Raw genomic sequence first — 24,169 nt, forward strand, 5'->3', positions numbered from 1 at the left:
ATGGGGTGAAAAAATAAAAATTTGAAATTGATTTTTTTTTAAAAAAAACAACTTAATTTTTTTTGGAGGGGGTAGGGGGATGAGGTGGGGGGCGTGGAAAATAAAAATATGATATTGGAAATATTTTTTGAAATAAAGTTTAAATTTATTTTTTCAAAAGAAATATTATTTGAAGTTGGAGGAAAGTTTTGAAAAATGTTTCTTAATTTTTAAAAGAATTTTTCTTTTTAATTTTGAGAAAGATAAGTTGATTTAAAAAATATTTTTCAAAACTTTTAACCCAATCAAACATAAGAAATTGGAAAACATTTTGCAAAAAATATTTTCCTTTATATCAAACACACCTTAAAATATTACAAAAAAAAGAAGAAAAATATCATTTTTTTTAAACAGACAAAAAAAAGAAAAAAATATTTTTTTTAAATGAAAGGAAATAATTGCTTAAAAAAATAAATAAAAAATCACTCTTTTTTAAATAAAGGATATAATTGATTAAAAAAACATTTTTTTAGAAACTAAACAAAAAAGAAAAGGAGGGGAGTAATGTATTTGGTTGGTAGAATATTGATTTTGATTCCTTGTATTAATATAGTAAGAAATTAAGCATGGCAGTAACATCATACTAATTTCCAAAACTGCCAGCTTTGCATGAAATAACTCTTATCAAATCTCTCTCACAAACACAGAGCAGTAGTACATAGCAAAGAGATAAAAGAGGAACAAACTTTGAAAAGTGAAAGCGATTTGAGTTGTTTGTTTGTTTGTTACTTCTTCTCTGTAAATGGGATAGAAGAGTTTACTGAAGCAGCAACAAACTCTTAACTTCCCTCTTTCTCTCTCTCTCTCTCCCCTTTTCCTTTTCAAGAATTGGGGTTTGGCCACTTTCTTCAATCTTTTGAAGAAAAAAAAAAGAACCTTTCTTTAATTTCAGTACACCTTTTGTTTTGGGGAGAATTGAGTTACTAAAATGAAAGGGTTGAAGTTACCAAGTTGGCTTGGTTTCTTATGTGGTTGATATTGATTGACTTGACCCCACTTGAGAATATAAGTTGATTGAGGAAAAAAAATCAAATCTTTTTGGATATATCCACTCTGTTCTTGCACTGTTCCATTTTCAATTTTGGCTTTTGGGGGTTCTTTTTGGCTTGAAACTTTTGGAGGGTTCAAGTTAAGCAGTAGTTCTTGGATTTGATCTAAGAGATGGAAATTGATGAAGAGAACAATGAAAATAAAGGAGGGATGTGGGATTTAGAGCAAAAGCTTGATCAGCCTATGGATGAGGAGGCTGGAAGGCTAAGAAATATGTATAGAGAAAAGGTAACATGTACCTTTCTTTTGTGTGCATGAAATTGAATCCTCAGGAATGGGTTATTGTCAAAGATACCTTTTTTTAAGGGGACCTTTTGCTTTCTGCTTGCTTTACTTCTTTACTGTTTCTCTTTACTTTTTTCCCCCCTTTTATTTTTTGCCAAAGCACTGCTGGATTCATTTGATTAATTGAACTGTAATATGTTACCACTCAATCAGCTTAAAGATGCTTGGATGGTTTGTTGCCTACTTGATCTTATTGCATGAGTAGTTTCCAGTCTCATAATATATGTATGTAAAGAATTACATGGATCTAGTAAGACATTAATTAGTTCATCTGCCACTGTAGATGATTGGATAGCTATTCTATAGATCTAGAGGATGATTTTAGGTTGATATCAAATAACATGTGTGTGTATTTATGGAAGTGTACTTATATATAATATATGGTTATGTAGTTCGTCGTGTATATACTTGTATACTTCATCTTTATGAATGCAGCAGCAATGAATGATCAAAAGCAGATAACTGAAACTGTAAATCATCTGCAAACTTCATACTTGCATTTCTTTGAATGTAATTATGACCCAGTACTTACTTCTAATTTCGTTGATCACAAAGTGAGCAACGTATGGATCATTTTAGTTATGCTCATTGTTTAGCGAGTTGCCTGATTCACGTGTCTTGATTCAGAAATTCTCGACATTGTTGTTATTGCGGCTTGCTTATCAGAGTCTTGGAGTGGTGTATGGAGACCTTGGGACATCTCCTTTATATGTCTACAATAATACATTTCCCCATGGAATTCAGGATCCAGAAGATGTCATTGGAGCACTCTCATTAATTATATACTCTCTTACGCTTATCCCTCTCCTCAAGTATGTTTTCATAGTATGTAGAGCAAATGACAATGGCCAAGGTAAGCTGATTTTGAAGTAAAAGCTACACATCTGATTAATATATTGATACCTTGTATCTGTGAATGCATGTCCTATGATAAGTAAGTGTTCCATGACTGCTTCAGAAGTCAGAGAAGGATGTCTAACTGAAATTATTATGTGTAGCTGAAAATTCTAACTCTGTACTACTAACATATTTTGGAAATGGCATATATGATGATTTAGCTTGATTGTCCACCTTTCATTGGCTGGATTAAGCTAGCTGTCCGTTCTCTCAGTTTGAAGACCGGTCAATTAGAGAGAACGGAGAACTGCAATTTCTAGGTTACAACTAGGAACCTAGCATTGATAATTAGGGCTAAAATCAATAGGATGTGGGAAAGAGTATGTGTTGTGTAAGGTGGTGTGAGAGATGGAGAAACTATAGAACAGTGCAGTTACATCAAGAAACTGATATACCTAATATTCTGGATTTGCTTTCTTCTTGGAGAAAAATGAAATCAATGGTGAGGCTATAGGTAATGGTAACAACAGCAACAACGTACCCAGTGTAATCCCACAAGTGAAGTCCAGGGAGGGTGGTGTGTACGCAGACCTTACACCTACCTTGTGATAGTAGAAAGGTTGTTTCCCTAATAAACCCTCAGCTCAAGTAAAACATTTTGAAGCAGGTACGAAAAGGGAATAGAGTATTGAAGAAGCCAAGATGCCGCTGTAGATATGGGGAAGAAAAAAAATTCTGACTGAAATGCATAATGCTGCTGATTCCTCTTAGTTTGACACAGAAGATTCCTTTTTTTTCTCTAAGATTTTGCATGTTTGCAGCCTATGGTAGGACATCTGTTTTAGAATTTAGATATGACATGGTCTATAAAATTCTCTTTCCTGTGAATTATTTTATATGATTTATTAACAATATGGTTTTAATATTTGTTTTGACGAGCAAAATGGTCATTGCTCCTTAAGGCAATTTGGGTGATACTTCTCGGTTCCTACTCTCTTTCTTTTTGGTATCCATTGTAATTAAAGTTTCAATAGTCTTCCTCTCCCCCATTCATTTTTATGTCACCTAAGTTGGTATATGACAACAATTCACCTGCACTTACTGCTTACCTTCAGAAAAACTCCTCTTTTTGCTTCACATAGATAATAATAGATGGAAGAACTTCTTGAATACTAGAGAATGACTGCTATTCTCATTCCCATCGCCTATATTTTCCAATCTAGAATAAATGTATACAAAAGAGGATAAATTGTATATTATTTCGCGGAAATAACCCAAAAGAAGACTTCTGATCTTGATAGAGATTATGCCCTGCAGAAACACACCACATTCTAGGCATGGTTCTAACCTTATTCACCATATGACCACCAGCAACAGCATAGTATCTGTCCATTCTTCTTATCACCATAATCTCGATAGTTAATAGCTAAAACCTCAGTAAGCAAAGATGTGGCAACACAGTGTTCCTCAAGCAACTCAAACTATTTCTTGCCATCTATCCCAATGTGATGAAAAATATAAAGACGACTTAGAATGAGGCTTAGACTCTTAGCCACTCAATCCTACTTACATGAAACCCTGAAATTTTATCTTACACCTCTCAAAATAAGGCAGCACTGCCGAATGCTTAGGAGGTATAATAAGATTCTTGACAAGAAATATGACACAAGATTATCTGTTATAGAACTGTAATTAATAAAAAGGGTTAGCTCTTGTAAACCTGGTACACCACAGGCCACTTGTTCAGTCGCTGCATCGATTGAAGCACTCAAATTGTCGCAGTCGACTAAGCTCTCTTTGTCGAGAAGTAAAAGATAGTCTAGCATCCCGAAAGCAGTTTGCCCAATTCTTTAATATTACTAACCAAGCAATCCCAGAGGCCAAGCTGGCACAATTTGGAACACCAGGGATAATGGGCTCTCTACCTTCCTCCACTTAAATAGCAGGCTTTAGTTTGTGATAGATTCATACTCGGGACGTGCGCCTAACCCACACATCATGTTCCGCGCTCTTACTACTGGACCAAGCTTAGAATAATTGGAGGTAATTTATCACAAGGAATTGTCTCTTGAAGTCCTCTCAAATTAAAATGAGAAATGTGAACCAAATATTTTCCCTCTATTTCCATCAAATGATACCTTAAAACTAAAAAGAGTACCATAAGAAACCATACCTCCTAGCAATATGTAGTCTTTGATCTTTCTATCGTTATCCATTATTCCGACTCCGATCCTCCATTAGACAATACTAAGAAACCATGCCTCCTCTAAGTAGCTCATATTGCTATAAGGACAGAGTGGAACAATATGAAATTCGACAAATGAGAGATTCTCCAATCAAAATTGATGCCTTTGCTTAATATTATCTAGCTTGACAAGTGCTATCAAATTTTGATTCTTAATTTTTATTATATGCCAAAACAACCTTCTTATGTGACTGTCTCATAGATAGTAATGCTTTGCTGAATATTAATGCTTTTTTATATGCACTGTTTTGTTTAGAAATTGAGGCTAGTTGTTCACTGCAACAAACCGATTCTCTAATTTTGATGATATTTTCTTGATAAAGGTAAAGTTGTATTCCTCAGCAATGAGGGTATGCTGGCAACCATCAAAAAGATTTACATCAGTGACCCAAAAAAGACCCACTCAAGAAAGCTGCTAGTAAACTTATAAAGAAAAGAAAAAGTTTAAAATTTGTCCCGCATCCTCTATACCCTCCTCTTTACAGCAATAAAAGAAAGTCTTCATACAACACCATTTGATCTATTGCACTGATTCTGCAGTATTTTCCATACACCTCTTGTTTCTTTCTCTCTAAATAGTCCACCATATACAAGGGTATCGTGTTCCACCATTTCTCCTGGCTCTTACTCCTCCATCTTCTCACCCAGCAATTAAGAAGGTCTGCAGTGTGTTCTGCTTAGAAAAATGGCAGAACTTCACTAAGTAAAATTGAACTTATTTTAAAATCAACTGATATGACTTTGTATTGGTCATTCATCAAATTTTGTCATATTAGGTTAAGGTAGTTGCTGTTTGTTTCTTTATGTTTTTCTGAATTTCGAATTATTGTGCAACTATATTGAATCACGAGATACATTTTCTGATAATTACTTGGTACCTTGTCAATTTGATGTAATTGTAACTTCTCTCTGCCAGAATCTTCAGCTATACGTTCCTACTGCAAGAATTAGATAAATAAAGAAGCACCAATATAAGTATTCTATGATGCACTAGGGTGGTAGAACTTAATTTACCATTTTCAGGTGGGACTTTTGCTCTTTATTCATTACTCTGTCGACAAGCTAAGATAAATACAATTCCAAACCAACATCGAACTGATGAGGAGCTGACAACTTATAGCCGTAGCACATTCCATGAGCATTCATTTGCTGCGAAAACAAAAAGATGGTTGGAGGCATATCCGTATAGGAAGAACGCACTTCTTATTCTTGTAGTTGTTGGCACCTGCATGGTAATTGGTGATGGAATTCTCACTCCTGCCATATCAGGTACACTAGTTTGAAGTTCATCTTGTACTTGTCAGCTGTTACTGACTAGGTTGACGTTCATCACTTATTATATAGTGAAGAACTCTACCTGATAATATTTTCCTTGAAAACTAATCTTATCAACCGGTATAGATAAAATTCGATGATCAGAAACGCCACTTCAATACATTTCTAGTATAGTGTACCTGCTGACAGTTTTATTGTACTTAGATTATATTGCTGACTACTTGTTGAACTTGTATTTAGTGATTAGAGTAGGAAATAAAGACAACATGCATCCATCACAAAAAGTACTTGAGTTGCACTCGATAGAATCCATTATTGCTAGTGTTCGTTTCTTGTACCTAGTCCTTGTACATCCAAACTCACCAATCGATGGTAGAAATGCCATTTAAGTTGTCAAGAATATACATTGTCTGCTTCACCATATTTAATTTCTTTTCATGCTTCTAAACCCACAAATTGATAAGAAAATTGTCAATTGAAGCTTGGCAACATCTGATATTGATTGACGATTATCTCTACCTTTCTTGGTGGGGATTCCACTTTTGTAACAAGTTACTTGATATTACTAAGATTCTGCTTTGGCGAAAGCTACATGTTGCTTTTTACCAACAATCTTAACCAATAAAACACCATGCTTGGCCAACACATAGTATTATACTTCTGCGCTCCTCTTGATGAAAGTCATGAGAGGCGAGGATTAAAGATTTGCTAACATGATTAGAATTATCTTGGCTACAAGATCGCGACTTAGTAAGAGACAGACAGTACACCATAAAAGAGGTTGGGCTCTAACCTGATTAGTATCGGCCTACTTGGCTTGTTTTTATTGATACATGAGGATATTCCCTGTCAAGTCAACCTCTTTCAAAGCCAAGCTCCCCTAGTTTATTTCATGAACAAAGTGAGCATCTCACCAACAGTTTCCAGCTCAAAGTCAAGTTGGCTGCTGAGACATATATGAAAAGCCAATTCTACATCATTGTAACGTGATTCCTAAAGGTGAACCCTATGAATTCTAGAGGGGATCCTGGTGCATGGATTATCATTTAGTCCTATGTGCCACTTAGTTCGCGCTCTTTTTGGTGTTTTTTGAGTTCTGACGTTTCGTCATCTATTTTAGTTTTTCAGCTTGCCCCATCAAAGCCAACCTGATGCTTTTTCTTGGGTCAAGCATGACTTGAATTGAAGATTTCTTCCTACTCTGATATCATACTGACTTGTGTGATTGACTTCAAGCTTACATTTTAGAGATAATATTCTTATTTATTTTTAGTTGTTCAACACTTCTTACTCTTGTTCTAGTAAATAAGTTTGCCTAAAAAACTTACTCTCCTTCCCAGAAAGAATAACACATTCGAAGGGTTAAAGCATTTAATTTCTTGTAAATCTGGACATTGATGATTGGTCCCTCAAGCTTCTTTGAAATAGTTGACATATTTAGGAAGTACATGAAAGTTACTACTCCCTCCGTTTAAAAAAGAATGACCTCTTTCTTTTTTTGGTAACATTTTAATATCAGCTTTCCACGTGGCATGTTTAAGCCACAAGATCAAAGGGCAATTTTGTACATTTGACCTAACTTTATTTAGGACCACAAAATTCAAAAGTCTCCTTTATAAACTCCATGCCAAATCAAACCAGGTCATTCTTTGTGAAACGGAGGGAGTATATATCATGTTGACACTTAAAAATATTTTAGACCTATGCTGTGAAAGGTCCTTTCATGACAATGTTTGACTGGACAGGGAATTTACGAGAGAACAAAGATTTTTGAAACTTGTGGTCTTAAGTGTTCCATGAGATTTACCAGATTTGCATGGTGGTTAAAGCAGGCCATTAAGGGTAAATAGTGAAGTCAAATGTTAATTTGTTTCCAAAGAAAATAAATGTTATATTGTTTTTGGAACAGATTGATTGAAAATAGTGCCAAAAAATGGAACAGAGGAAGCAATAATCAAAGAAGCAATTGTGTGATTCTCTAAATAGTAATAGTGTCATATGAAGTGGAACAGTGATTCTATATATGGTTGTTTTCTTTTCTATAAAATCTTAATTTGAAGTTGTTATAGTAGAAAATCCAAAGTTAAAAGGAGGACTTTTTGTGGGAAGTGATTCTTGCTAGCATGGACGCCGAGGGCATGATAGGTTTTGAGGCATGTTGTAACCTCATAAAGGGCAGGAGTGTGGAAGGATATAATGATTTGGTTTGAAGTATTTTTCAAATCATCAGGCTCCCAGTTGATAATGATTAACACATCTGATTCTGGCTCACAGTATTTGTAGAGGCTAATCCGTGAAGAGAGAATTCCCAGCGTGTTCTCTTCAATGTCAATAAGCATGTCACGATAGCTAAAATACTCAGAAAGAACAAATACCAAAGTGTCCTAGGAAGTATCGTTGAGAAGATCTATCTAGGATTAGGAATGAGATGAGTTCAAGGATTTCCTGACAAAGATCTATGGCCATCAGAGCTCATAGAGGAACAGAATGATGTTGAAAAGGTATACTACAGATGCTTATGGAGGGAATGAGGCTTGGATGGAAGTAAGTTTGGTAGAGAAAAGCATCTAAGAAGGTGATGATTTTTTCATGGTATCTACATGGAATGCTTTGTTAAGGGCTTTTTAAAGTTTATTAGGTAATTTTCTTAAAAGCAGATTAGTAAGAGGAGATGATGTTTGTTAAGTTGGTGTTGCATGTGTTAGTCACAATGGGAAGAGATGGACCACCTAGTACTGCATTATAATTTTATTTCTGCTTATGGACCTTCGTATACTTTTATTTTATATAGCTTAGGTTCTCTCAAACAGTGGTGAAATGCTATGGCAAGTACGTGCATTAAGAAACAAAAGCGCCTTTGTTGTCTGCTTTTGAGATCTTTTACTTCATTTGTGTTTTGGTGTAATAAAAGGAATTATTTTTTATCAAATAGTTGAGTATAGGTTTTGGACTTGTTAGGGATTGTGTGTGTGTGTGTGTATATATATAAGAACTTATTGCACTTCTATTTTATTTAGTATGATGATAATATGATATGAGCTTAATGAAGAAATGGGGATTCATATAGTGATCCCAACTTGTTTGGGACCGACTACCGAGGCATAGTTGTTGTCGTTGTCAAATTAGTTAGATGAAAATTTGGAACTTCATGTCATGATTTTGTATGGGATAACACTTGTTTTGGTGTTATAATCAACCAAAAGATTTTTTATTTATCAAAGAGAAGTATACTTATATTTTGCAAGAAAGTACTTATGCAGAATATTTTTCTCAGTTCTTTCAGCTTCTGGTGGGATCAAGGTAGACCATCCGAAGATGAGTAATGGTAATAATTTACCTTCCAAATACCTTTCTTTGATGTGTTTGTTTATTACAGCTTGTTTACTTGCATCTCTTTCAGTTATTTATGACACACTCACAAAGATATTCATTATTCTGCTTGATGATGCAGATGTAGTAGTGGTTGTTGCTGTCATTATATTAGTTGGTTTGTTTAGCTTACAGCATTATGGCACAGACAGAGTGGGTTGGCTGTTTGCCCCAATTGTGCTGCTTTGGTTTCTCTTAGTAGGAGGTATTGGTATCTATAACATCTGGAAATATGATAGCTCTGTTTTGCGGGCTTTTTCTCCTGTCTACATATATCGGTATTTTAAAAGGGGAAAAAGAGATGGTTGGACATCACTGGGAGGGATCATGCTCAGCATTACAGGTTTTTTCCTCTTGCCCGTTTCCCTCTTTTCAAACATCTTTTTTTTTTTTGTTATTTGTCAATAGTTATTACAGCACCAAGGTTATGAGTGTGTGCTCCTACTTATAATTGCTTGGCTGGCAATTTCAGGAACAGAAGCACTTTTTGCTGATCTTGCTCATTTTCCAGTGTCAGCAATACAGCTTGCTTTCACGGTCATTGTTTTCCCTTGCCTTCTTTTAGCTTATTCTGGACAAGCAGCTTACCTCATGCAGAATACGGATCACGTTGTTGATGCATTCTATCGATCTATTCCAGGTATTTCTCGCTCTTGAACTTTGATAATGTCAAAAGTGATGTTTTTTTCTCAATGGTGATAAAAACAGATTAACATAGTGTGGACCTAAAAGGTCGTAATATCGATAGAGCTCTGGCCTCTGAGTGAAAGATTGGAGTATCTTTGGCAAAGTGCACATTCAGTACACAGAAAAATAGCCTTTACCACTTTACCTAATCACTGAGTTAGAGAAAATACTCATTGGAGAGGATATATAAGAGAAACTAAGTGTGGGGTAACCTGTGAGATGTCAAGAAGGACTTGTCGCGAGCAAGGTTGTGGCTGAAGAGTAGTGATAGAGGAGAATCCGAGACTTTGTTTGCCTATAGAGACGTACCCAATTTCTTTTAAATGATTTTTCACAAATCCAGATTTCTTAAATCAAGCATCACTTACCTATTGAAGTTTTTTTTTTGGGATAAAGCCACTTACCTATTGAAGCTAAAGAGTACACTTATCTCTGGTAACGGAAACATCCTTTTTTCTTCTTAGTGATTATCAGACACAGATGATTTCTTTTCTATGTAACAAGACTTGAATGCTATGAGAAGGCTGGTCCACGGTATCCTATTCATTGTCACCAACATTTAACAAGCTATAAGGATTCATTTTCCATGTATTGGGTAGGACAGGATCTCTGAATATGGGGCGGGAGGTTGTGGCTTGGAAAGATGTTCATAAATTCCTAAATATTCTGATCATGTAACATTGATATTGTTTGCACATTTACTATGTTAATAATACAAACTGAGCCTATTTTATTTTCAAGAATTCTAAAAAGGACTAATCAGGTTATATATCATGTCATAGTGTAAAGTCTCTGTGGATACCATTTTGCGCCTACCTTCGAAGAAAAAAGAGGGAAACAAAGTAGAATTATCAAGGAAGATATGGTAGTAGTAAAAGGTTACGAAATATACTAGTTATAATGTATCTGGCCAGAAATAATCCTTTTTTTTTAATGCAGAAAGCATATACTGGCCAGTTTTTGTCATTGCAACTTTAGCTGCTATTGTTGCCAGTCAGGCTACCATATCTGCAACTTTTTCAATAATCAAGCAAGCTCTAGCACTTGGCTGTTTCCCAAGAGTAAAGGTTGTGCATACATCAAAGAAGTTCTTGGGGCAGATATATATTCCTGATATTAATTGGATTCTTATGGTTCTTTGCATTGCCGTTACTGCTGGATTTAAAAATCAAAGCCAAATAGGCAATGCTTATGGTGAGTTTGTGCCTTACATCTAATATTTCTTGATTCCTTAAGCATTTTAAACATGCAGATTTCAGTCTTGATAAGATTAAGTTTCTGAGGGGACACTGATTGACTGATAAATATATTTCTGTTTGTTGTCTTCCTTTATGTATGGTCCTAATTAGAAGTTCATATCCTTTTTGGTTATAGAGTTAAATGCACCCTCGAGCTGATGCATGTTGATTGCCTATCTCTGTGGTGTACTGAATCAGGTCATTGTAGGTTACTGTAGTTCTCTTTGGTGCTTTCGCTCACATGTATGCTGAAGTTACAAGTTTGTTGATGTCGTGAAGTCTAGGGTTCAACAATTAGAATGTAGTTTAATATTAGCCGCGAGCTAATCAGCCGTCTATGGTTTAGGTTTTATTTCCTTTTCATTTGGAGGAGAGAAAGATGAGGTGTGTCTAGTGGTTCAACAATAAAATGGAAGTGGCACATCAGTTTAAAGTTGTCCCAAAAAAATCAATCCAGAAGATGTGTCCATCTTTTCATATTAATAATCCCTGTTCTGAAGTCTTGCAATTGATTTCTTATTACTGTTGACAACAGCCTTACCTTGTAACTCACTTGTTGACATGTCATTTGTTGAACAGGAACAGCAGTGGTGATAGTCATGCTGGTGACGACATTGCTCATGACTTTGATAATGTTACTAGTATGGCACTGCCATTGGGTTGTTGTCCTTATCTTCACTGTCTTATCTCTGGTGGTTGAATGTACCTACTTCTCAGCAGTACTTTTTAAGCTTGACCAGGGTGGTTGGGTTCCCCTCGTGATTGCTGCAGCTTTTCTTGTCATCATGTATGTATGGCATTATGGAACAGTGAAACGCTATGAATTTGAGATGCACAGCAAGGTATCTATGGCATGGATTCTGGGGCTTGGCCCCAGTTTAGGATTGGTACGGGTGCCAGGAATTGGACTCGTGTACACCGAGCTAGCTAGTGGAGTGCCTCACATCTTTTCTCACTTCATTACCAACCTACCTGCTATACACTCAGTTGTGGTATTTGTGTGTGTAAAGTACCTTCCTGTTTATACAGTTCCAGAAGATGAAAGATTCCTTGTGAAACGGATAGGACCCAAGAATTATCACATGTTCCGATGTGTTGCTAGGTATGGTTACAAAGACCTTCATAAGAAGGATGATGACTTTGAGAAAAAGCTTTTCGATAATCTCTTTATGTTTGTCCGGCTGGATTCAATGATGGATGGCTGCTCCGACTCTGATGAATACAGCTTATATGGACAGCAAACACAACATTCAAGAGATTATAATGGGAACTCATCAACTGCAAATATTGAACTCAGTTATTCATCAATGGACTCGATAGCCCCCGCCAAATGTCATCCTCAGGGAAACAGCACAATCACATCATCAGGCCACGAGAGCAGCCAGACCGAAGTAGATGAACTGGAATTCTTAAACAGTTGTAGAGATGCTGGGGTTGTACACATACTTGGGAACACTGTAATTAGAGCAAGAAGGGAATCCAGGATTTATAAGAAACTTGCTATAGACTATATATATGCATTCCTTAGGAAAATATGCAGGGAAAATAGTGTCATCTTCAATGTACCCCATGAGAGCCTCTTGAATGTTGGACAGATTTTCTATGTGTAAATAAATATTATGGATTTTCTTCAGTGTCTCAGCTCATGTATTATAACTTTTTTCTTTTGGATAATAGCAGTGCTCCTGTTTTGATAAGATGAATGCACATAATTATTTGTACAACTGGTTGCATTAAACTCGTTCTTGCATACTGCATAGAAGAATACAACTGTAGCAAAAATCGGAATTTTAGTAGTAGGTGGCAACCCCTCTTAGTTTTGAGTAGGCGGCACCATTCTGTTTTGGTTAATTTGCCTTCAAAAACTTGTATAGTAAATTATCATATTGCTGACTTTGAAAATACTATAATATGATTGCCTCATGTAGATGTCCATTTGCATTGTGAAGTAGTGAACTAAACAAACATTCAAATTTGGCCCCAACTTATTAGTAAGCACTTCAATTCTCTTGCAGACAATATAAGGAATGCAACTGTTCGAGTACACAGTGGAGACGTGTCTAAATGTGCATACGAGTGTTTACTTATAAACTATATATAATATGTCTTGCTTATATACAAGAAAGATGATACAATAAATATACTTCATTACGCCTGTAATTATTCACTTTGTTCCCCTCTAAGCTAATGAAGAAAAAGTGAGGAGATGATCTATTTAATCCTTTCCGTTTCTGAGTTATTTTAAAAGGAGCAATTTTTTTTATCTCATCTCCTCAGCTAACTCCAAATAAAGACTGATAAAAATTATAATTATTAATATCACCAAGAATATTACATTTCGATTTATCACAGATACAAAATGATGTTTTACATATATAAAAAGTTTTTCATGTTTCCATATAATGTTGTTTCAGAATCTAAAGGAGACCACTCTCCTCTCTCTGAATAATACAGAATAAACAGAGTATACTTGTAAAAGAAACTTCAATGCAGATACCAAGAAAGAAGGGACAGACACCATGCCATCACTTGGCCGGATGAGCTTGCGGTCTTGTTGGACAGGCAGCAGCCATGGTACGTAACCGTCTGGCAATTTCAGTGAAAGATGGGCGGATGGCAGGATCTGGAGCCCAACACTGTTCCATGAGCATTCTCCACTCAGTGTCACAGAAGCTTGGCACAGGCGGTCTCAATGTGTTGTTGACAATACCACCTGCATACAAGACTGCATTCATTTCCAGACTTGGCTTACTAAATAAGAGATTAGCAGGAATAGGAACTAGCACTAAAAATAGTTGAACCATGTTGAGCGTCAATGTCTTTTACTAATATTGGCAATTGCAGAATGCCCTTGCAGATATGGTAAAACATCAATTAACATCTTCGTGGCTTTAGAAAACCCAAAGTTTTGATCAGGAATTTCTAGATATTCATTATTAGTAGAATTTTTTGTAAGAATGTAGCTGCTTCAGAAATTAGTGGGGTATAAAATTGAAGTGCATATATTTGCTAAATATGTCTATACTGCTGTGTTTTCACTTTCCAGTGAAAAAGCAACCTTCTGTTCCTTACTTCTAGAATGGACTCTGAAACTCCTGCCTCATCCTTCATTAAGGCACCACTTAGCAGGAAATATAGGATATAAGAAGCAACTTCTTGTCAGATGCAGACAGCAATGGCAGAGCACACTGCAATGGGCGATATAAAGAGAAAAATGTTGGAAGGGATAGAGTAATATAAACCTATAATTGCTCCATAATGCATATTTGCATAAGGTTCTTCACCAGTGAGGATTTCCCAGAGCACAATCCCAAAGGAAAAGACGTCGACCTGCAGAGTTCAAAATTTGTTACTATGAATGGCAACTAGGCATCAAGGATTAAAATTGTTTCATGATTTATTCTATCTTAAATATAGAACTCACGCTGATGAAGTTACAGTGGAACAACATTTCAAAGGGAAGATAGCAGTGTTGCGAGAAAATGCAGAAGCTATTGTACACAAATGTTTAGGCGCAAAACTAATGAACAGGAGAGACCACATAATGCACAAAAGTTTTGTACTAGTAGATATTTGAAGACAGACCATTTTTAGGGTGCTGATAAATGTGAAGTCCATTTTCAAAACAAAAAGAGAGACCACATAATTCATTGGATTCTTGAAGTTGGCAAGCATTTTATAACAGCATGTTGAGTTAATAAGCATTAAGCACCAACATCCCCCACATGAAGTGAAAAAAAATGACGTCTAAAATAGACTATAAGTTCAGCGTTCACATTTGAAGTTTTAAACGTAAAAGAGGAATTGAAAGCTTACCTTCTCGGAAACCTTATTACTTCCACCATTCAATAGCTCTGGAGCCATCCATGGAAGCGTTCCCCTGACACCACCAGTAACCAAGGTATTTCTCTTGATTTTTGACAGCCCAAAATCAGCCACCTACACAACACAATTTCCATCAGTTTTGCACTGATCCCTCTACGGTATCTTTGTTGTCCTTTAGTTTATGAAGATGAAAAAATAATGCATGCATTAGCTTTGTGTATTAGTAGTACCTTGTTTGGTACACTTTTTCAACCTATGTATAGCTAATGATTGCATTAGTTATACATTCTATTGTGTATTGAGTGTATTTTCCTACGAATACATGGAAATTCATGGTATTAGTAATGCAAGAGGGTTTCAATGTACGCATTATCATGGTTAAAGACCCAATCGCCCCTCAACTTTTTTTTACATGTTATCACCATACTTGTGGAGGGTATCTTTGTAAATAATTTTTTAAAAAAAAACTATACAATACATAATATTTTTAATACACCAAACAAAACAACGCATAAGCAATAATGCAAGCACAACTAATTCAAGCATTACTAATACACTCTATTCAACATTATTCTTGTACATCCTATCAAACGATCCCAAGGGGTCGTTTGGTAGAGTGTATTAAAACGAATAATGCATGCATTAGCCTTGTATATTACTAGTACCTTGTTTGGTACTCTTTTCCAACCTATGTATAACTAATGTTTGCATTAGTTATACACTCTATTATGTATTAAGGTGTGTATTGTTAATACCATGGATTTCTAGGTATTAGCAAGACAATGGTTTTAATGGATGCATTAACTCAATCAAAGACCTAATTGCCCCTGAATACCTTTTTTATAGCTTTTCCATATCTTTGTAAACAATTTTTTTAATGCAATGCATTCTATAAACAATGCATAAAAATAATCTAATGGATAAGAATCTAGCCAAGGAAGCAGTTTTGACATTGGATAATGTGGCCAAGAGAGAATCTCTCTATGCAACAGACGTTCCTTTTGTGGGAAGGCTAATGAGACAGTGAGACATCTCTTCTTACATTGCAACTTTATTGGGCAGCTGTGGCAGATTTTCCTTAATCTCATAGGCATAACTTGGTGTATGCCTAGCAAAATTGATGAGACTCTATTCAGTTGGGAGATGACTGGAGTTGGGGCTACAAACAGAGAAAGATGGCGGATGATCCTTGCTAGTATTTGGTGGAATATATGGAAGGAGAGAAACGAGAGATGTTTTGAGAATAGGAACAATGACCTGCAGGAAGTTAAGCTTAAGTGTATTCTATTATTCTGCTTTTGGTGTACAAATGTCTACTCTAATGAAACTGAGTCAATCATAGATGTTTTAGGATCCATTTAGATTTGGTTCAGTTTTTTAGATAGATTATACTTCCTTTCTGCTTTTGTAAATATGGTTTTTCAGTACTATGTGAAATACAATGTTACCAGTTTCAAAAAATAATCTATGAATAATTAATGCAAGCGTAATTGATACATGCATTACTATTGCAATAATTGCTAATACACTATTTAGCATTATTTTTATACACTACAAAACGACCCCCAACTGTCATAATAAACTTGTACCAAGTATGAAGAGGCTGTTTGAAGTTCGGGCTAGGAACTGTTTATGCATTTATTAAGCTAGTAATCCAGAAAGAGTAAAAAGCCAACCTTAGATCTAGAAAGCATGCACCAATTACAGAAATCACATTATTATTAGGTATTGAGTCCTTCTGTGGTATTCCACCTGTTGCTTGGTTTAGGTCTACATTATTATTAGGTATTATGAATCCTCGTGGGATTTCACAGGGTATGTTGTTGGATGGTTGTATCAGGAATCTGGCAATAATAGCTTGGACCATGGCAGGATTAACTGCATTTTATATGTTTTGGATGTACTATACTTTCGAAGGGTATTACTAATATATTGGTTAATACGCTGAATATGATCATCAGACTCGTATGCTATAGAAAGAAAAAGCATATTGTCACATTTCAAATCAAAACCAGCACATTCTTGCAAATGCAGAATCCATTGAAAGAACTCAAAAGCAGCACATTCTTGAAGGTCACCTTACAAATGGGTCGAGAAGGATCCTTTAAGTTGACAAGCAAATTGTCACATTTCAGATCAAAATGCACAATATTCTTCGAGTGCAAATATTCCATTCCAAATGCAGCATCCATTGCAATTATGAGCCTCTTGCGACGATCAAGGTGTCTGGACAGTTCAAGTAGGGAGGAGAACGTAATAATTTCATGAAAAAAAAAGAGAAAACAGAGAGAATATTTAAGAAGTGTACTATCCAGTATTCCCACACCTGTCCTTGCAAAGTAAAACATGTCTAAGAGAACCATTCACCATGAACTCTGCTACTGTGGCAAGAGTCCCTCCTGGCCCATCTTTCACTACACCATAAAATGCCACCACATTGGGATGATGAAGTTTTGAAAGAATTTCAGCTTCACGCCAAAACTCCACAGTCTGGAAATAGTTCCGAAGTTCTATCACGAAATAGCTAGAGGAAAGAAAGCAGAAACATGACCAATATATGTACTTAAAAGCTCCTACTTACCAGTTAAAAGGTGTATTTTTAACCAAGAAAATCTATGAATTCAAAAGCTTCTATAAGTTTTTCATTTTACAAAATTCTAAACTGCAATGAAGCTCTCTACCTGACTCTTTCTAAACTGCAACAAAAGCCATTTCAAGTATGTATATAGTAGCTTGGAATAATATCAAGCATCAATTAGGTGTACAATTTACGTTTAATCTCATAAATCAAGAGTCAACATGAAAATATTTCACAGCTTCTACCACGATATAGACATTGCAAACAGCATGGTTTTTCTACCAAGGGCAACACAACATTCTTTTTGGGATTTTGTTCAACACCAACATTACTGAAGTGTTCGAGTGGTGGATATTTCGGGGTTTTTGGGCAAAAGGATTGCCTCGTCATCTCCCAACTAGGAGATGATTGGACTGATATTTTATAACTATTTACCTTCTTCTAGTTTAATCTTAACAATTGCAGTTTAAGATGAAACTCACCAATCTCTCCTGCTCTGATGACCGACCTGTGAAACAGCTTTTTTTAATTCTCTTGATGGCAACGTCAGTCCCTCTCCATTTTCCATGATATACGGTCCCAAATGTTCCAGAACCTAATTCCTTTAACTCTTCAAGATCTTCATTACTGATTATCTATAACGGAATGAAAGCAAGTTAACAACAAAGATTGACAGAAAGAATAGCTACAAGTACCCATCTAAGCCCTAACTACTTTTAAAGATGTTTGATTGACTATAATGAATGTACTTCATTAAAAAAAGTGGCTATAATGAACGTATGAGAATAGACTAATAAAATGTAGGAAACAATCTATATACAAGCCATATGCAGAAACAAAAAGCAGTAAGAATGACAAGCCCTCTCCTCCCCAACCCCAACCAACCTCCCACAGAACACACAATCAAAACGAGAAAACAATCCACCACTTCACTGGCTCCTTTATTTTCTTGGGATGCTTATGAAGTTTGAAATTTTCTAGGTTTCGTCAACCTTCCATTCAAAGAACCTCCCGTGTGATAATTACCGATTTTTTGTTCCACTGTACAGCAATACAACTAATGTACCTACCATGTTCGTTGTATTTAATAGTGCAAAAGAACGCGGTCCTTCACTTTCCACCTATTTACTGTGGTTCTTTGTTATTTGGAAACCGTCTTAACTACATATACTATTCACTGCCAAAGGCTAATATACTTGCCTCATTAAACCTCTGGTATGTTCGATTCAGTTGAATCATATTTCTACCCCCGAGTAGTTTCTGGTAATATCATAGAACTTTTTTCTTTTTCTTTTTAATTGGATATCATAGACCTTAAAACCAGCATTGTAATAGATCCTCCTTTCCCATGATGTAAAATAATCGAACCTGAAAAAGGTTCTGGTCAAAACTACTGGAATATCCCCATGAGTAGTATATCCGATTCAGTTGAAAGACTAAAGAAGGTCAGTCTCGGGAAAAGTGCCTGAGCATTTTTTCAGAAATTTAGCATTAAGAAAGGGTGATGTATTATAAGTAAATAATTAGTGAAGTAGGCATCATTCGTCTCCTCTTACTTCCTTCCAAGTACTTCTTTCCAAAAGTAGCCTTTCTAATTATCAGGCATCTATTATACCTATATCCAACCACCAATAAAAATACATATTTCACCATGAAACAAAAGATAATAAAAATTACTAGCTAATGTCCACAGTACCTGCAAAGAGCTGGGATCAAAGTCTCCAAGAGGGAGATTGGTAAGCGGAAAGCCAGCATTCTGAGCTCCTTGGTTCTCATCCTTCATGTTATATAAAAGGATTTACTTCACCATATTAGCATGTTGGAAAATACAACAATTTCAAACTGAAGCAAAATAATGCAGCTAGAAATCTGAACTACTAAAAAATTACCTGATAACCCGATTCAGGTACTTTTGAACTCAATTCAACATCATACTGCATACTTTCAACGTCAGTGATTTGAGAAGGGTTGTACCCAGAAGGCAAATCCATGGTGTCTGGGACAACAATTTCAGGAGATGCTTGCTGGAATTCAGCTTCAATATTGAGCTGAGAGTCCATATGATCTATCATTGCTCCATCACCCTTGCAAGGAGGATAGCCATAATCCATAGACACCCCATCATCAACATTTGCACGAGTAGAAGACACACTAAGATGATCCTGATCCATCAAAGAGACATTTCTTCTATCAAAATCACCTTGAGCTATCTTTTGGAAAAAGGACCAGTTCTTTGGTTCATGGTTCTCCATATTCAAGCTCAGACCAGTTCCATCACTGTACAGTGGGGCAGGTACTGGTGAGGCATCCATAAGCTTGGCTTTGGAAAATATATCAGCGAGAAAATCATGGGGAAAGCGGTCATTAATGTCAAAAAGAATGCTTCCATGCTCAAGTGTACCAACAGTACCAGAGGGTATCCCTGTGGAAACTGCTGCTCCAACCTGACACTCTTTCTCAGCCAAAGAGTTTAGTTGCTCTGCTTCTTCATTTCCCTCGGCTCTATGTGAAGATGCATCACCCCAATGAAGCTCTGTCTTCCTGGAAGCAGACTCAGCCTGGATATTATTACTTAAGATAGGATCACTTAGTCCAGATTTCACTTTCTCTGCATAAGTTGCAGCTTTCAGCTCAGGCTTATAATTTGCTTCAGAAAGTTCTCCACCAACCTTGGTATCAACTTCTCTGGCACTGACACTTAACTCTTGAGATTCCTGAAGTTTTACCCCTTTATCTGCAGTAGCATGTAGATTAGCAGACAAAGATCTTCCAGAAGGTACAAAATGCTCAGTCTGGGGAGCCACATTCCCATCATTCAATTTATTAACGGATTCTATTATCTGCTGTGAGCCTTCAGAATATGCATGGGCCATTATGAATTGCGAGGCAGCAGAATCATCAGATTTGGATAAACGATTAAGGCCGGGCTGTTGCCTGGGTATCCATTCAGAGCGAAAAGTTCGTGGAGGAATTGATGGTTGTTCATAGCTAATGTCATGTGGGTTTGCCCCCGAGTCTCCATAGCCAGAATTTGATATTCTACCAGATCCGGAGAAGCCATCTTCTGTGAACCTATCAAGTTTTTCTTCCTGAACAGCAACAGGAGATGCTGAACTCTGAACTTCTTCCTGACTTTTGTCATTAATTTTAGATTGCATAACATCGTTTCCAACAACTGCCAAAGCAGTGAAATTCGGAACTTCAACTCTAGAAACATGACTTGAGGCGGAATCATTCAGTGGGTTTGAGGAAACAACTTTTTTGCATTCCAAAGGCCACATTTTTTCAGGCTCATTTATTTTCTGAAAAGAGCTTTCTATCTTTATATTTCCCTCCTCAGGCACTTCCTTCTCTCGAGGTTTTGCTTTACTAAGTTCAAAAATCTCCCGAGGATAGTTATCTCTTTTCAGATTCACTACTGTAGCATGTGATTCTTGGTCATTCATATGTGAGCTCTCGTAAGACTGCTTGGGATCGATTCCTCCTTTCCAGTTCATGTAACCATGACTCGAACTTATAAGAAAGTTATTTGTAAGTTGTGAAGAGTTGGGTGGTGGATAACCATGGTTATACTGCACTTGCTTAGATGGAAGAACCAGGTTTTTGCCACCTACACCTGGAAAGTTGTCAACTGGTATGGAAGAGGGTAAAGGTTGCCACTCAGTGCCACCATGATGTACAGTTTGACCCAAGTATTCTAGTTGATTGGAGTCATGCCCCAAGTTTGACCCAAGTATTCTATGTGATGAAATTGATACCCCTTCATGAGCAGATTGACTTGTTAGAGGCATGCCAATGACTGGATCAGAAGTATCAGCCCCTGCCACATGCCTAGCAACTTGACCATCCTCCCCAGCAATTGTTGCACTCAGAAACTCATCCAGGTTTTTTTCTGAAGTGCTTGCCAGAGCAGTGGAGTTTCTTCTTGAACCAAAGTCCATGTTATTTACAGCAATAACATACTGCATTTCTGGATCTCCTTCAATATTCTCCAAACCAGCCAGAGAATCATCCAAGTCACTGTAAGAAAAGAGAAATGTACGCAATTTTTGTGATCCATCACCTTCTAATACATTAAATTCCTCTATCATATTCTGCAAGTCTTCATCACAAGAAACTGACACTAATGCATCGAGATCCTCACCAGGAAGCTGATATTTTATTGTGTGACAATTGTTAAATAAAGTTAACATCTTTTGCCAGAATTCCTCCCAAGAAACATCATTTCTTAAACGGACGAGGTGCGTATCACCTCCAATATATCTAAGTTTCCCATCACTTGGACGAGGCATAATTCTACCACCAAAACTGCAGAGGAACTTCAACTTTGTTAATGTACTAGATCTAGAAGACATTTGACTTTGAATTCCATGAATGTTGTTATTTCTTGATAAGGCTCTAGTTTCAGTTTGCACAGCTTGATGGTTGCTTATCCCTTCATTTACAGAAGTAGACCTCCCGTGATGTTGAACTCGAGTTTTTCCAACTGAGGTGATCATGGCGATATCTGATCCACTTTCAGAACCTGTATGAGATATTCCACTTTTGTCCTTCAGGTCCATACAAGAAGTTGCACCAGCAGTACCCCCCGAAGCATGAGGAATGAGGTTCTGCTTTGGGTTAACTCTTTCGCGCATGAATTCCAGAGCAAACTCCTCGCCAGTCTGAATGGAATAGTTCATTACAGGTCTAGCTCCAACTGGTATAGTGAAATCAGGAGGTCTTATGTCTGTATTGATAGAACTTGATGGATCCTGGAAAAATTTCTGGTTTGAAGAACCAATGACCTCTGCTCTAGTGTCTATAGAACTATAACGAGCTTGTTCAAAGTTATTTTGCTCAAAATCTCTATCCATCTTAGATTTTACCCCATAAGGAGACTTCATATCCATGAAACAGCAACCAAGTAGGCACTTTCAATCACACCGGCACACTTCATTCTCAGTAGGATGTTTTAAAAAGAAATGAGTAATAACTGATACTATTTAGATTTTTTAAAGGTGAACATTGATCTAGCAGTTGGGTAGCAGAAGACCCTTGTCAATAGGACAGATGTGCTTTAGCTAATCTCGCTTTAGTAATCCTAACTGAGGACTTCTAATGGTTTACCCTGATCTTTCCCTTTTTAGATAAAATTTGATCCTCGCAAAGAGCTACAACCTGCACAGTGCACACCAACATTTAGTCAATCATCATTAACCAAAGAAAGTTAAGGTTTGACATGTTACATGTCCTAAGCAAGGTAACATGCATTAATATATCATTCAAAATAGAGCTACCTTCCTAAAACTCAACCTCAAGGTCAAAACTTCTTTGCAGTCCGTAAAATTGTCATCAAGTAGAGTCACTTCACACAATCCAGCTTGTACCAAGCCAAGATAAAAAATACTCTAAGAAATGCATCAAATACAAACCAAGTAGAGAATACATATGAATTACGTTCTTAATTGGTGATAAAGAAGGTCAAGATCACATGTTCATTTATGGTCAGTGCAAACATCTTGTACTGGTGAGTTTTTTCCGCCGAAAAATCCTCTCAAACTTTAGTTTTCTTCCAAAAGGAATTATTATTTGCCAATCAAGATCAACTAAATGAAGAGAGTGTCTAACATTGTAAAATAACATATCAGACACTTTTTTGTAAAATAACATATCAGACACCTTTTTTTCTAACAAGCCGGATTTCATGACTCCTAGCAGGACACACTACACTTGATGATCAAGAGAACTCCGGAGAAGAAGTTTTTAAGAAAACTCAATCCAATGCAGCCTTTCATTTCCTTGTTTTATTTTCCTCACTCTTTTCACCTCCACAACAAGTAATTCCATTTTTTTTTACTACCATTACTAAAGTTTGAACTTATAATCTTTGAATAAACTAAAAAAGGAGGTCCCGTAATGTTTTTCTACAATACTGACTCTATAAAATCTTTAGCACAAGATCTACTTCCACCAACACTTTAAGGCTGTTATGAGGTAAGCCAAATCGAAACCTTTGTCAGCTCAGTTCAACTCAACTGTTTAAGACTTGGCATCAAGGTCAATACAACAATTATCAAGCACTAAAATAAAAGTTTCCTGTAAATGATTAAATGATTAATCTCCGCAATAAGATTCTCAAAAATCAACAACAGATATCCGAAACCAAAACTTCCAGTGGAATTAAGCTAAAATACAAAATAATGCTAAACTTCAAATTTCAAGCCAAAAAGAATATGAAATAAGCGACTAAACAGTTTACCGTAATAGATAGAAGTTGTTATCACAAAGAGCTGTTGACCCTAGATTTAATCGGCGGCGGCGGCGGCGAGCAGCGGCGGAAGCAAATCGGCGAACGGAACTGAAAGATATTGAGAGATCTCTGGTGTTTTGCCGTAGTTAAAAAGAGTCAAATGTGGACTTGTTTGTGAAATATGGGGACTAATGAAACAATTTGCATCAAGTCCCTTGAGTACGCTTAAAGAATGGTACTTTTTCATTGAGATCTGGTACCTTTTTGGATAAAGTATCCTTTTGTCCCACTCAAATACTTCGGGTGTTTGAGGTTTGGAAGAAACGAATTCTAACCAAAAATCAAATCAAATCAAATCAATTAGGTAAGTAACTCTTTAATGGTACTGATTTTATTTTGTTAAAAAATGAAGAAATTATTGAATTGAATCGAATCAACAAATTATATCATTTTTTATAATTATTTATAGAGATAATGCACAAGTACCCCTCAACGTATGCCCGCAATCT

At 36.3% G+C, this 24,169-nt stretch overlaps 2 protein-coding genes across 3 annotated transcripts; one reads left to right on the forward strand and one right to left on the reverse strand.

Annotated features, from left to right (window-relative positions):
• Nucleotides 1–527: 527 nt before the first annotated feature.
• LOC107011084 (potassium transporter 11) lies at nucleotides 528–12,722 on the forward strand. 2 transcript variants are annotated; one of them, XM_015210416.1, is made up of 8 exons: nucleotides 528–1,317; nucleotides 2,002–2,227; nucleotides 5,480–5,725; nucleotides 9,006–9,056; nucleotides 9,183–9,443; nucleotides 9,573–9,740; nucleotides 10,727–10,981; nucleotides 11,605–12,722. In XM_015210416.1, the coding sequence occupies exons 1-8, from the start codon at nucleotides 1,201–1,203 to the stop codon at nucleotides 12,633–12,635; spliced, it is 2,355 nt and encodes a 784-aa protein (XP_015065902.1). In that variant the 5' UTR covers nucleotides 528–1,200; the 3' UTR covers nucleotides 12,636–12,722. The 2 variants fall into 2 exon arrangements, with proteins under 2 accessions (XP_015065902.1, XP_027770884.1); XM_027915083.1 differs by lacking the exon at nucleotides 5,480–5,725.
• Nucleotides 12,723–13,335: 613 nt separating this feature from the next.
• Nucleotides 13,336–23,863, reverse strand: LOC107010896. The gene is made up of 9 exons (XM_015210155.2): nucleotides 23,670–23,863; nucleotides 19,318–22,588; nucleotides 19,125–19,205; nucleotides 17,911–18,063; nucleotides 17,177–17,340; nucleotides 16,929–17,076; nucleotides 14,842–14,964; nucleotides 14,268–14,355; nucleotides 13,336–13,738 (listed from the first exon to the last, which is right to left on the reverse strand). Exons 2-9 carry the CDS (start codon nucleotides 22,318–22,320, stop codon nucleotides 13,551–13,553), a joined length of 3,948 nt encoding a protein of 1,315 aa, XP_015065641.1. The 5' UTR covers nucleotides 22,321–22,588; nucleotides 23,670–23,863; the 3' UTR covers nucleotides 13,336–13,550.
• Between the last annotated feature and the right edge of the window lie 306 nt (nucleotides 23,864–24,169).

This window comes from Solanum pennellii, chromosome 2 (genome assembly GCF_001406875.1).
Source record: "Solanum pennellii chromosome 2, SPENNV200".
NCBI lineage: Eukaryota > Viridiplantae > Streptophyta > Magnoliopsida > Solanales > Solanaceae > Solanum > Solanum pennellii.

Coding starts and splice junctions, on each gene's coding strand:
- LOC107011084 (XM_015210416.1), top strand. CDS start 1,201: ATGGAAATTGATGAAGAGAACAATGAAAATAAAGGAGGGATGTGGGAT. Junction 9,741..10,726: donor ATTCTATCGATCTATTCCAG/GTATTTCTCGCT, acceptor TTTTTAATGCAG/AAAGCATATACTGGCCAGTT. Junction 10,982..11,604: donor CCAAATAGGCAATGCTTATG/GTGAGTTTGTGC, acceptor TTTGTTGAACAG/GAACAGCAGTGGTGATAGTC.
- LOC107010896 (XM_015210155.2), bottom strand. CDS start 22,320: ATGGATATGAAGTCTCCTTATGGGGTAAAATCTAAGATGGATAGAGAT. Junction 19,206..19,317: donor TACCTGAATCGGGTTATCAG/GTAATTTTTTAG, acceptor TATAACATGAAG/GATGAGAACCAAGGAGCTCA. Junction 17,077..17,176: donor GTTTTACTTTGCAAGGACAG/GTGTGGGAATAC, acceptor TGAACTGTCCAG/ACACCTTGATCGTCGCAAGA.